Source organism: Lates calcarifer, linkage group LG16_LG22 (assembly GCF_001640805.2).
Source record: "Lates calcarifer isolate ASB-BC8 linkage group LG16_LG22, TLL_Latcal_v3, whole genome shotgun sequence".
NCBI classification, from domain to species: Eukaryota; Metazoa; Chordata; class Actinopteri; family Centropomidae; genus Lates; species Lates calcarifer.
Window position 1 is genome coordinate 25,517,022 of NC_066848.1, and position 12,096 is coordinate 25,529,117.

The 12,096-nt window shown below is 40.8% G+C and overlaps 1 protein-coding gene across 8 annotated transcripts in view; it reads left to right on the forward strand.

Moving 5' to 3' along the window:
* The window catches only part of ltbp1 (latent transforming growth factor beta binding protein 1), a 125,113-nt gene that overhangs the window by 9,332 nt on the left and 103,685 nt on the right, over positions 1-12,096 (forward strand). For all 8 annotated transcript variants that reach the window (XM_018694680.2, XM_051076770.1, XM_051076772.1 and 5 more), the window contains exon 3: positions 9,661-9,997. In XM_018694680.2, the coding sequence (XP_018550196.1) occupies positions 9,661-9,997 (337 nt within the window). The remainder of the gene's footprint in view (positions 1-9,660; positions 9,998-12,096) is intronic.

Consider the following 12,096-nt stretch of genomic DNA (forward strand, 5'->3'; position numbering starts at 1 on the left):
TTGATAAATCCCTGCAGTAGTTGTAATGTGTGCATATGCATAAGTTAAGATCAAATATGTGCAAACATGCACTTCATGAATGAGGCCCAGTGTCTGGACAGTTGCCTGCCAAGTCATGAGAAGACTCATGTTATTATACCTTCCGACTGGCAAGAGCACGTGTCTCTGAGTGAAAGAGAAACAGACTTGAAATAGATTATACCTTTTGGCCCAGATCCATTGGCCAGATCACTTTCTTATTTGCAGGGTCTTGCCAACTTGTTGTTCAAGAAGTAAACAGCTTTTCCCCAGTGCTGTGCCCATCTGTGGGAGCTTCTAGGGGGAAACACTGCTTTCTCAATCCTGTACTCAATGTTTCTGTGTTTAATATGTGTCACATTGTCTGTCTCTAACCTTTAAACTGTACTATAGGAGGTTTGTCAGCATCATTGTGGTGTCTTCCACAACAGAGGAACACTGTGGAAAGATGTCTGAACCACACTTACCATTAAAAAGAAACTGCAAGTGGTACTAGAAGTTTAGCGACAGTGACTTTTCATTTATAGTTACTGAGCTCTCATTCACATGAGAGAATCCACTTCTGATTCCACTGAAACCATCTGATTTTACCATAGAATTTCACAGTCTAAAATGCTGAAGTGACAAGGCCTTTAAATGGAGCATGAGATTGACAGATATACGAGGGGGCTTCAAAAAGTTAGTGGAAAAAGTACATAGCTAAAAATCATATGCAGAGATTTTGATCTCAATGCACCTGTATGTTCTCGTACTAATGAGTGAACCCTTAAATGCATGTTGCAACGCTTAAATAAACATAATAACTTAAACTGTTTTTTCCAACTGTCCTTTTTCCAAGAACTTTTTGAAGCCCCCTCGTATTGGTGCCAGTGTTTACAAAAGCTACTGCAGAAATTCCATGTGTTTTCTACACTGCACATAGGTGACTGAGGCTATAGTATGAAAAAAAGACACCCACAAACAAATACACACACCACAGAAAATTCCATGATTCGATCATTAGTGTCATGATTCTGTGTAGCATTCAAGTAACATTCTCTCTTCAGCAGAGGAAAACAGCAGCACATATATTGTATAAATAAGCTAAAACTGTGCAGTTGTGACATGTAGCACTATATTGGGTTCACTTTTAGACTTTTTTTGATTAGTTCCCGAAGGAATTAAATGAACAACTGACCTGATTTTGTTGTTACCATTTATAAAGCATTCTTTAGTAGTAGTAGTACAAGCTCTCTTAGATATTTTAGGAAGACTTAAAAGCAGTAAAAATGTTATATGTTCTGTCACATGTAATATACTCTCAAATGTCTTGACCATGGTTTAAGAGGACTTCAAAAGACACAGCCAGTCACAGATAAAGCAATGCCCTGTTTCTTTATATCATAGTCCTTGTTATTGCTGCAGAAGTCAAGACTTTTAACCTAATGTTATTAATGGCGATCAGTCAGGAATGTCCCTTGTGTTCTTCCCTGACTGCAATAAATAAGAGAGAAATGGACAGATGTACACTGACCCAGCACTTTATTAGGAATTTATTATTCATGTAGCTATCCAAGCAGCCAAATCATGCTGCAGCAGTGCAATGCATGAAATCATGCAGATACAAATGGACGATGGGCTACAATAGCAGAAGACTAGATACATCAGGTTCCACTTCTTTTTGCCAAGACCAATCACCAAAACTGGATGGCTGAAGACCAGAAACACGTAACCTGGTTTGATGGATCTGGATTTCTGCTGAGGCAGTAGATGGTAGGCTCAGAATTTGGCTTCAACAGCATGAATCCACGGAGCCAACCTGCCTTTTGTCATCAGTCCAGGCTGCTGTTGGTGGTGGTGTAATGGTGTGGGGAATGTTTTCTTGACTCACTTTGGGCCCTTAATACCAATTAATCATGGTCTAAATGCCACAGTCTATCTGAGTATTGTTGCTGACCATGTTCATCCCTTTATGACCACAGTCTACCATCTTCTAATGGCTACTTCCAGCAGGATAATGCCCCATGTCACAAAGCTAAAGTCATCTCAAACTGGGTTCATGAACATGACAGTGAGTTCATTGAACTTCAGTGACTTCCCCAGTCACCAGATTAGAATCCAGTAGAACACCTTTGGGATGTGGTAGAACAGGAGGTTGGCAGCATGAATGTGCAACTGACAAATCAGCAGAAATGATGTGTCATGTCAACATGGAGCAGAATCACCTTGTTGAATCTATATGCTGCTAAGACATGAGGCTGTTAGAAAGCAGAGGGAGGAACTACCCAGTGTTAATATGATGTTCCTGATAACATGCTTGTTGAGTCTATATTGGACCTTCCCTTGTTGCTGTAGAGCACAGATTGTTTTTGTTTGCTTCCTTTCTTGGCAGCCATAGTTAACAACATGTAATTCGGCTGCACAAAACTCATCTGATTCAGGAGAAATGATCAGGAGAAATTCCAGTTCCTCCTCCAGACTGGATGAAGTCAGATGTCGGTGGATTATTGAAATGTAGGGCAGAATAGCTCTATGTCAAATCCGCATAAAAGACACATTACGTCTATCTCACAGACAAAACATCTTTGTAATTGTTCAGTTTGTGTTCCTATAACAGAACAGCAAAAATGTGGACTAGGTATCTAGGACTAGGTATATGTAAGCTTCAATACTAAACTGACACAGAGTTGCTCTACAAGATAGGATCATATCATTAGTTCTGTAACAGAAGCACCCGCTGTAGTTGACATTAGAGATGCCCTGAGCCAATCCTGAGGATTCAATTCAGTTCAATTTTATTCATATAGTGCCATATCACAACAAAAGTAATCTCAAGGCACTTTTCATATAGAGCAGGTCTAGACCATACTCTTTAAAATAGGAATTTACAGAGAGAGGCTCACCCAGGCATATTTTAATGGATCTGTATTAGCTGAAATAAAGCTGATCAAATATTGATCCTTTCTATTCCGTTCTCTTCTTTTTTGTTTACCTTGTGCTGCTAATGTTACAGCCTTCATCCACCTCACCACAGCCTACAGTGCAGCATTTCACTGCACTTGATGGTTTATTGGGTGCTCTGGTTTGGGTTCTGACATCCAGGTTGGCAGACCCAAAGAGTAGAGTATAAACATTCAGGTGAGAGCTTCTCATTTTTAGGTACCACACAGAGGCCAGTGGAGGAGAGCACCACCATGAGAAAGGCTGTCAACCTCTGGTGTGGGAGGAGACTGTTGTGTGGTGGACATCCATCAGCAGTAGGACCAGTCCCTTTCAAGGATCGACAGTATCTATGTAAAGTAACTATGCATGGGGATAAACTGGCTCATGAGCGAGCTGTCTAATGGGACTATTATCTGACACATCACCAACACAGACCAGGACATAAAGTGTCAGACAGGGGGAAATGCCTCACAATGCTGTTCTTTACAGGTCTGTACAAGTCTTGTGGCTTTTGTTAGTGAATATGTACAGCCACCTGTGTGAGCTCCGGGACAAGGTGCACTTATTTCTGATGAAGCATGAGTCCCACTTTGGTGACCACCCCACTGATACTGACTGGTTAGCAAGGCTAGTGCATTTGTCTAGCATATTTGAAAACCTGAATGGACTTAAACTGTAATTTTAAGATAAAAACACAACCACCATGTTGCTGAAATCTACACATTCAGGAGGAAAATGGATTGATGGACTGTGCAAATTGAACTGATATGTTTTCTGAGCTGAACTAATTCATGGAGGAAAATGAACTGTGCTAACATGAAGTCTGTCATTACCCACCTTCAAGCCTATCTTGAACACTTGAACAAGTTGTTCCCAGAGGAAACAACCCTGGGACAAGATGACTGGATAAGGCCACCATTTACTTTAATGAACAAATCACTTGACATCCAACCTGAAGGACACGCTGCAGGAACTGTCAAGCGAGTGAACCATTAAGATAGCATTTGATTCCAAGATGCTGGCTGAGGTCTTGATTTCAGTCTAGGGGCTTCCACGGTTGCTATGGATGTGCTGATGCCGTTTGGCTCATCCATGAGTGGCTGTCTCCAAAATTAAACCCAGAATGGATCCTCTGTGCTCTGAGTTTATTGTTGAGATGAAAATATTGAGTATAACATTTCCAAAAGTTTGGACATGACAGCGACAATAACAGAGTCTGCTGCTCCTTACAGACAGACAAACAGAAACATCACCTGTGAGTCTGCTGCTCCTAACTTCTGTATTTGGGGGGTCTGAAAAGTTTGGGAACCCCTTCTCTGGTGGATTGCGTCATGTCATCTCCAGTTAAACTTCCATTCAGGTTATATCAATACTTTAAGATGGTAAACTTAATTAGTTTTGACCAGGGACATTCAGTATTTGGATCAAGTACATTGTATGTCAGGTTAAGTCACTTATTTCAATGTGTCAGATACATGTGTAATCACTGTTGCATTCTTCCTCCTCTGTTGTTGTGTCAGTGTAAGCACTAGACTCATATCCTGGTATCTGCAGTTACTAAATATTAAAAGGCTTGGATTAAGATGGGGATCAAAAAAACCTGAATGGGACATCCCTAGTTCGTGATGTGCGTCAGTGATACAAATGGCAGTGACTGTTTGGGCTGTTCTGGTGCTCTGTAGGAGTTGCCAACTTGCCTTGTCATTCTGTGTACTGAATGATGCACAGGGGAGAACTGTCAATCTTATTTACATCATTGTAAGTAGAACCCAGCCAATACTGATGTTTTTAGGCCAATTGATATTGAAGTGAAAGGAGGGCTGCTGAATGCAGGTTAGAAAGTAAAAGGGGAAGCACAGTAAATGCTCAACCTCCCACTGCAGTTCACAGGGCAGGAGTCAAGTTGATTAAGAAGTAACTGTCTCTGGCTGGGTATTGTGTCTGGATGATGTCCACACTCACCTCACTTAACCACTGCTGCAGGTACAAGCTCTTTGAATTAACTATCCAACAATAGAATGATTTCCTGCAGCCAGAGCTAATAGTTCACCACTGGTAGCAATGTCACTCCATATTCTTTGATGTTGGTAAATCTTTGTCGCAGTTGACGCTGAATTTCCTCAGTAAGATCTGTGTTGTCATTTCTCCCACTCCTATACATGGATCATGTTTTATTGTCGTTGTTCATCATTGGGGATGTGGAAACCACACAATTAGACAAAGGGTTAAACGGGTTAAACTGGTCATGTACCTTTGGTAAGATGGGAAACAACATTGTATCATCCTTGGTAGATTAGAATTGCTTTTTGTATGTGTAAATGGTTACTTACCTTGTGATGAACATATCACTGGAGTCAAATCAAAGTTGATATAGGGCATTATTTTGAATAACTAGGAAGTTTGATAAGATAGGGTTTCTATGACGTCATTCCTGGCCAGTGGAAAGATGAGTGTATTTCTCGCCCAGAGGATTAGTGAGGCCAATAGATTCTCAACAGACAGTCTTATCAGAACTAATCTGAGCTCTGAGGGCCAGCAGTGACTCAGATAATGTGGAATTCAATACCTCATATATCGATGTCATATCTTCCCGCCGCTACCTGCTTCTGAATTCAGTGAACATCTGTTACAGCCACATGCAATTTTCTTTTCTTCATTTTGGAATTTTAAGGCATCAAGGCAGTGACACAGAGAAAATCATTATACCCCCCTAGCACATTAACACAGCCACACGCTCACTCACACACACACCCAAAATATTTTTAACTCTTGCAGACCCCTCGCAGACCAAGGTGTGGGTGTGGAGGGGCTCCCTGCGTGCCAGCATGGTTTGATCAAAGGGGCAATGGCATCAGCATGACTGATCTATTTCCTGTCCCCAGCTAGCAAGTAAATTACCATCACTTAGTATGTCACCCTTGTCACAGACTCGAGTTCTTATGTAGCTGACCTCAGTCTTAGAGAGAGGGAGAGAGAAAACTATTTGCAGAACAGATGGCAGCTTCAGTTGCAGGCCAGAGAGGGGTGGGGGAAATGAAAACTATTTACGCTAGTCAGAAAAGAGCAAGAAGTCCAAAGTGGAAAATTAACTGTGGGGTTATTTCAAAATGCTAACATAACTCAGCTCCAGGGGGGAAAAGACAGCAGTGATGTCATCTTTGAGGTAATCACTCAATGGAAGTAGGGGTGTAACGCAAGTGATAATAGATGTTGAAAGTGGATACTGGGACTAGTGGTTGTTTGGACTTAAATTGCTGTTAAAACATATATATTGTGCTGTTAATGCCCTACTATTGTAGTCTGTTACACTTAGGCTTACCCCTTAGAGCCTGATCACACCACTGTTTGTAACATAAAAATTTCAGACTGAATTCTTTTCATTTTAGAAGAACTGTTATTAATGGAGTCACATGCAAAGAAAATGAAGTTAAAGTTTGGTGAACTTCAGACTGCATCGTATCCATCATGAGGAGTATATCTGTACTGTATCTGTAATTGATTTTTAATAAGACTCAATACATTGTGGACAACCAAGGAGACATCTGTGCCAACAGATGTCTTTAATCAGCTGCTTAGTTTCCCTTCATTAATCATTTTCACAAATCTCACAGCCACTAATTAGACTAACAAGCTTAGTGTAGAGGTGACACACCCTCCGAGACCCCGGGGAGAATGAAAGGGACCAACCGCTTTCTGAGTCATTTCTCAGAACCAGTTTTAGACCTTAGGAGAGTGAAAATGACCAAACCTCACTAACTTAGTTTAGGGTTAGGACTTGGATTTAGTATTTATTATCAGTAAGATCAATATTAAGATAAGAGGGTATTTAGGTTGAAGAATGAATGTAGTCTGTCTGTGTGTGTGTGTGTGTGTGTGTGTGTGTGTGTTTGTGTGTTATCTGCTATCAACTTCCTCTGTATGGTTTAACCAAACATATCTATGCATGTATGTACATGTGTCTATTAGAGTACAGTATGTCTCTAATGCCTACATGCTGTGTGTGAAACAGGCTTTGTAGTTGATTAATGGATGCCCCTATCATGCCTGGGGAGAACAGAGCTTTGTGTAATTACAGTTTTTTTGCTGCTCTTCTGTGTAGATGGACAAAATCCTCCATGCACACACACAGATTCACATATCATAATTTCATACTTGCTTCCATTGAATAAATATTTGATAGCTGCACTGGTCAAACAGTTAATTGTAAATCTTAAATAATAAACTGTTAAACAAGCAGTACTCATTGAAGTTTTTTTGTATTTAAACAGCTAGTGGTATATAATGGTGGTATATAACATTCTATATATATGATATACACTGACCAGCCACAACATTAAAATCACTGACAGGTGAAGTGAATAACATGGATCATCTTGTTACAACCCAGTGTTCTGCTAGGAAACCTTGGGTCCTTCATTCATCTGGATGTTACTTTGACATGTACAACCCACCTAAACATTCCCCAATGGCAGGGATGCTCCCAAAACAGCTCTGACCTGTTGGGGCATCGACACGAGACCTCTGAGGGTCTGTGGTGGACATTGGCAGCGGATTCTTTGGGTCTTGTGGCTCGTGGTGTGGGGCCTCCATGGATCTGACCCTTTCCAACCCATCCCACAGATGCTGGAACAGATTGTGATATGGGGAATTTTGAAGCCAGGTTAACACCTTAGGCCAACCACCACTGTTACAGCAGTTCAGAGTAGAAGAGTATCAGCAGAGAGGCAGACGGGCAAAATGAAAATCAAATGTCTGGAGCAGAAGGAAAGGAGCTAGTCCCTCGAAACTGATCATCATTCATTTTTTGGAAGTGTTTCAGATTCAGGATAAATGATGTTAAGCAAGAACAAATCATACACAGAGAGTTCATGAGACTTGTGTCTGAGCTGCAGAGCAACACAACTAACCTGTTCGATCACCTGAGAAATGTATAATACCGTCGCTAGCGTTACCTCACTGAGTGTCAATTCATCCATCCAACATTGTGGGGCGGTTGTGGCTCAGGAGGTAGAGCGGGTCACCCACTAATCGGAAGGTCAGCGGTTCGATCTCCGGCTCCTCCAGTCTGTGCCGAAGTATCCTTGGGCAAGATACTGAACCCCACGTTGCCCCCGACGTTTGCAACATCGGTGTGTGAATGTGTTAGAACGCTTTGTAATAGGGCAAGCGCTGTGTGGATGTGAATGTGATGGGTAGTGTAAAGTGTTTTGAATGGTAAATGGACTGTACTTATATAGCGCTTTTCTAGTCTTTTCGACCACTCAAAGCGCTTTACACTACAGATCACATTCACCCCATTCACACACATTCATACAGCACATATTCTATATATTTAATGTGCTTTTTCTAAACACATTCACACACATTCACACACCGATGTGAAACACACACATCGGAGGCAATTTGGGGTTCAGTATCTTGCCCAAGGATACTTCGGCATGCAGACTGGAGGAGCCGGGAATCGAACCACCGACCTTCTGATTGGTGGACGACTGCTCTACCTCCTAAGCCACAGCCGAGTGGTCGATACGACTAGAAAAGCGCTATATAAGTACCAGTCCATTTACCATCCATAACAGTGATGTTTTACAGCACAGCACCATATCCACCCAGCTCCCAAAGACAGAGCGAGTCAGTGCAATCGCATTTCATTTGGCCTGAGATAAATGTCCAATAAACATTGAATGAAAGCAGCTCAGTTGTTTAAATTTTGGGTAAAAAAGTTCAGTTTCATTGATATTTTATTTCTAGGAGATGAGCTGTGATTATGGACCAGTCTTAAATTAGGAGGTGAAAGCAGCACTTATTGAATGTGAAAGTTCAATAAAAATAATTTGTCCCTAAAATCAATGAACAATCATGAAAAATTTTCAGTTTTGCTTTTCTTCTTGCCAATGTCCAAGAATGCTGTGAAAACAACAACCTGTGTTATGTTTCATAAATATTGTAGTGCTAGAAAGTGCTAAAAGGTACTAATAAAATGGCATGTAGTACTGTTTTTAACAGTGGAGTATTGCAATACTTTTCTAGTATTGGTATACCATGCAACACCAATGTGTGTGTGAGTGTGTGCCTGACCATACAAGGCTTGTGCTGAAATTCAGGCCACTTACACCTATAGTTAGGTTTACTAGGTTCAAACCAATGACAAAAAGTTAAACCTTTTGGTTGTATTCTATTCTATTATTCCCACTGACTTTACAAATGAACCAAAAGATACAAACAGAAGGTAGGCCTGACTGAAGCAAGCAGTGCCTGTCCATCCTATGAGAGATGACTGTTACCTGGATTTGTATTTCACAATTCAAAAGTCTACACTGCCACTGTCTTATGTCAAAATGTCAGTTGCTGCACCTCATTAAAAAGCTGTAATCATAACTGTGTGTTCCAGACTTTATCAGTCCTTACCCCGTGTTCATGTCCTTTCTGTAGAAGAGATGGAGGTTGGGGGTGGGGTAATTTACTTAGTTTGTTTCATTGAGTTTTTAATTTTGAACCTCTAAATTACATATATTTCTGGATAAGATGGAATGCAGAAATGAATGAGATGCAGTGTGCATGACTGTGCATTTACAATAATGACAAGTCAAGTCCAGTTTATCTGTATGCTTGCATCTACTGTTAATCCTATTGTCATCACTCGATGTCATTCAACATCTGTCTCTCCTTTCTCTCTGTCTTTTCTTTTTCTTTCTCCTCTATCTGGGTTTTGTGTTATAGCCAACTGCATCCCTCAATGCCAGAACGGAGGAATGTGCCTTAGGCCTCAGCTCTGCGTCTGCAAACCTGGCTCAAAGGGGAAGGCATGCGAACAGAAGACAGTGTCCACACACCCTTTTCCAGCACCACCTGGGAATGAACCCACCAATGGCCACACCACTGGTCACACTAATGGACATAATGTAGTACCACAGCGGCCCATACCTCAGCAAGTGCCTCCTAATGGTTACGCTTCTGTCCCCCCACCAGCTAACAACATGGCGCAGATGAAACTAACTGTCAAGCCAGCCCCCCAGCTTGTGCGACCACATTACATTCACCAACACATCCAACAGCAGTGAGTACCACGCTTTGATTCATCCTTAATTTATTCAGGAAAAGTGCAGCTGGCCTCAAAGCGGTCTTCCACCAAGTTAAAATTCATACAGTTTCACTAAATTACTTTTTGAGTAGTTTTAGAAGCCCCCAGTCTTGCACTGTTGAGCTTCCCAATAATTCTACCACTGATAATTGTTTAGCAGCTCCAGTTCACAGCGGGAGGGTTCAGTGTTTTACTCAAGGGAATAGCATGGTAGAATGATAGAATACATTTTTGACCATTAAGTGGAGAAACTGGATTAATAAACCAGAACACTAGAGGGTTAACAAAATAACTTAGACTTAGATAGAACGCAATCTAAAAACAAAAAACACAAAACATCAAAAAAAGTGAAAATGTGGGGTGTCATTTGGGAATGTCTTTTTTTCTAAAACATATTCATGAAAAATAGGTATACCCTACATTTAATCTTGGCATTTTACCACAGTTTCACAAAAAGTGAATCAGGATTTTAGATACATTTGAATAATCGCCCAGAACACAGGTGATGAGCATGACATGTAGGTATGGAAGTGGGCATAAAAATAGTCTGATTTAAAATTTGTAACCAAAGAAACATTTGTCAGCTGTCAGGTGCAGTATGAGAACAGGACATTGGGACATTAAACTTTACATTTTTCCAACAAGTGATAAAAATCCAACCTGCACCTAAAGCTTTATGCAACACAGTGACCTTAACCCAACTTGGCATATGCCAATTATCAGCCCAATAAATCACCAGTACATATGGTACAGTATGGAGCCATAAATGTCTAAATATATCCAGTCTAATCCAATTCAATTGTGAGCAAAGTGTAATATATGACAAACTACATCAGGGCATGTTTAACTGAATGTACCATTGTGTTGAAGAACTGAACCTGTCCTCTGGTTCTTCACTTCCTTGACTTCAGGTCAAATAAATTAGGAGCGGTGCCAAGTACAGAGATGGCCCTCTGAATCAGCTTCCTAATCCTGTTTCTGTGATTAATATTATTACTCCGGGATACCACAACAGCCACTGACCATGATGTCTTCTTGTGGACCGTGGGTGGTGGGTGTAGTGTATTATATCTGAAATGAATGTCTAGCTTATTGAAGACATCATAGAATAAGCCAAAAAAACTCTCTCAAATTGTTTCCTTGATTTTCCGCGTGTTTACGACTGTTAGTCACATTCATTCTGTCACTGCTGATTGCTGGCTGCCAGCTTTAGTGCCACAGCAATCTTACATAAAAGTGATCAAATGAGTTCCAGCATACAGATTTAAATTTGGGAAAGAGAGAAGACTGGTATTGGAAGAGAAACCGTTGGATTGGTGCATCCCTTGTAATGATGACCTACTTAAATTCAAAATCATGAACATGTTGTGGCATTGACAGGGGGCGATAAGGAAAGATACAACACAGACTACTCTAAGTACAAGGTTATTACTACGCAAATACCCCATAGTAGCCTGTAAAGTTATCCATTTATTATTCAGCATTTTTGTGCGTCATATTGTTTCCCTGCAGCCTGGTAGCAAATGTACTGATGCCAGGTTAAAAGGACATAAGTGTCTTGAGGATAAGAACCTGGATTGCACCTGCAGTGTCTGCCCAGTTCAGGTTTGTCAACAAGAACATCTAGATGCTTGGTAAACCAGTCTGAACTACAGTCAGAACTAGTCACCCATCTGATATAGGGCCTGCAAGCCAACTCTGATACACTGATATGAAAATAGGGAATATTCTGTGTGTGTTTTTTTTAAACACAATCCCTCACAGTGAAGGCTATTTTACTGAGGTTTGCCCAACCAGTACACACACATTTTATCCATCCAACAGTGTAATAATGGTTAGAATTTCTCATGGAACTTTGCCACTAACTCCTACTGTGGCTATGACTGGTGCAATCTCATCAAGGTCAGTAAACATACAGTAAGGTTGGCACACATCAGACCAGGCTAATAATGCTAATGAATAAAAATGCAGTTAATGTGCTGTGTTTTACATGCACTCTGTAAAATGTCAAGAGGGTTTTTTAATGCACTGCACAGGCACAAATAATTGCTTCCAGATCTGTGTCCTCGAAAGCT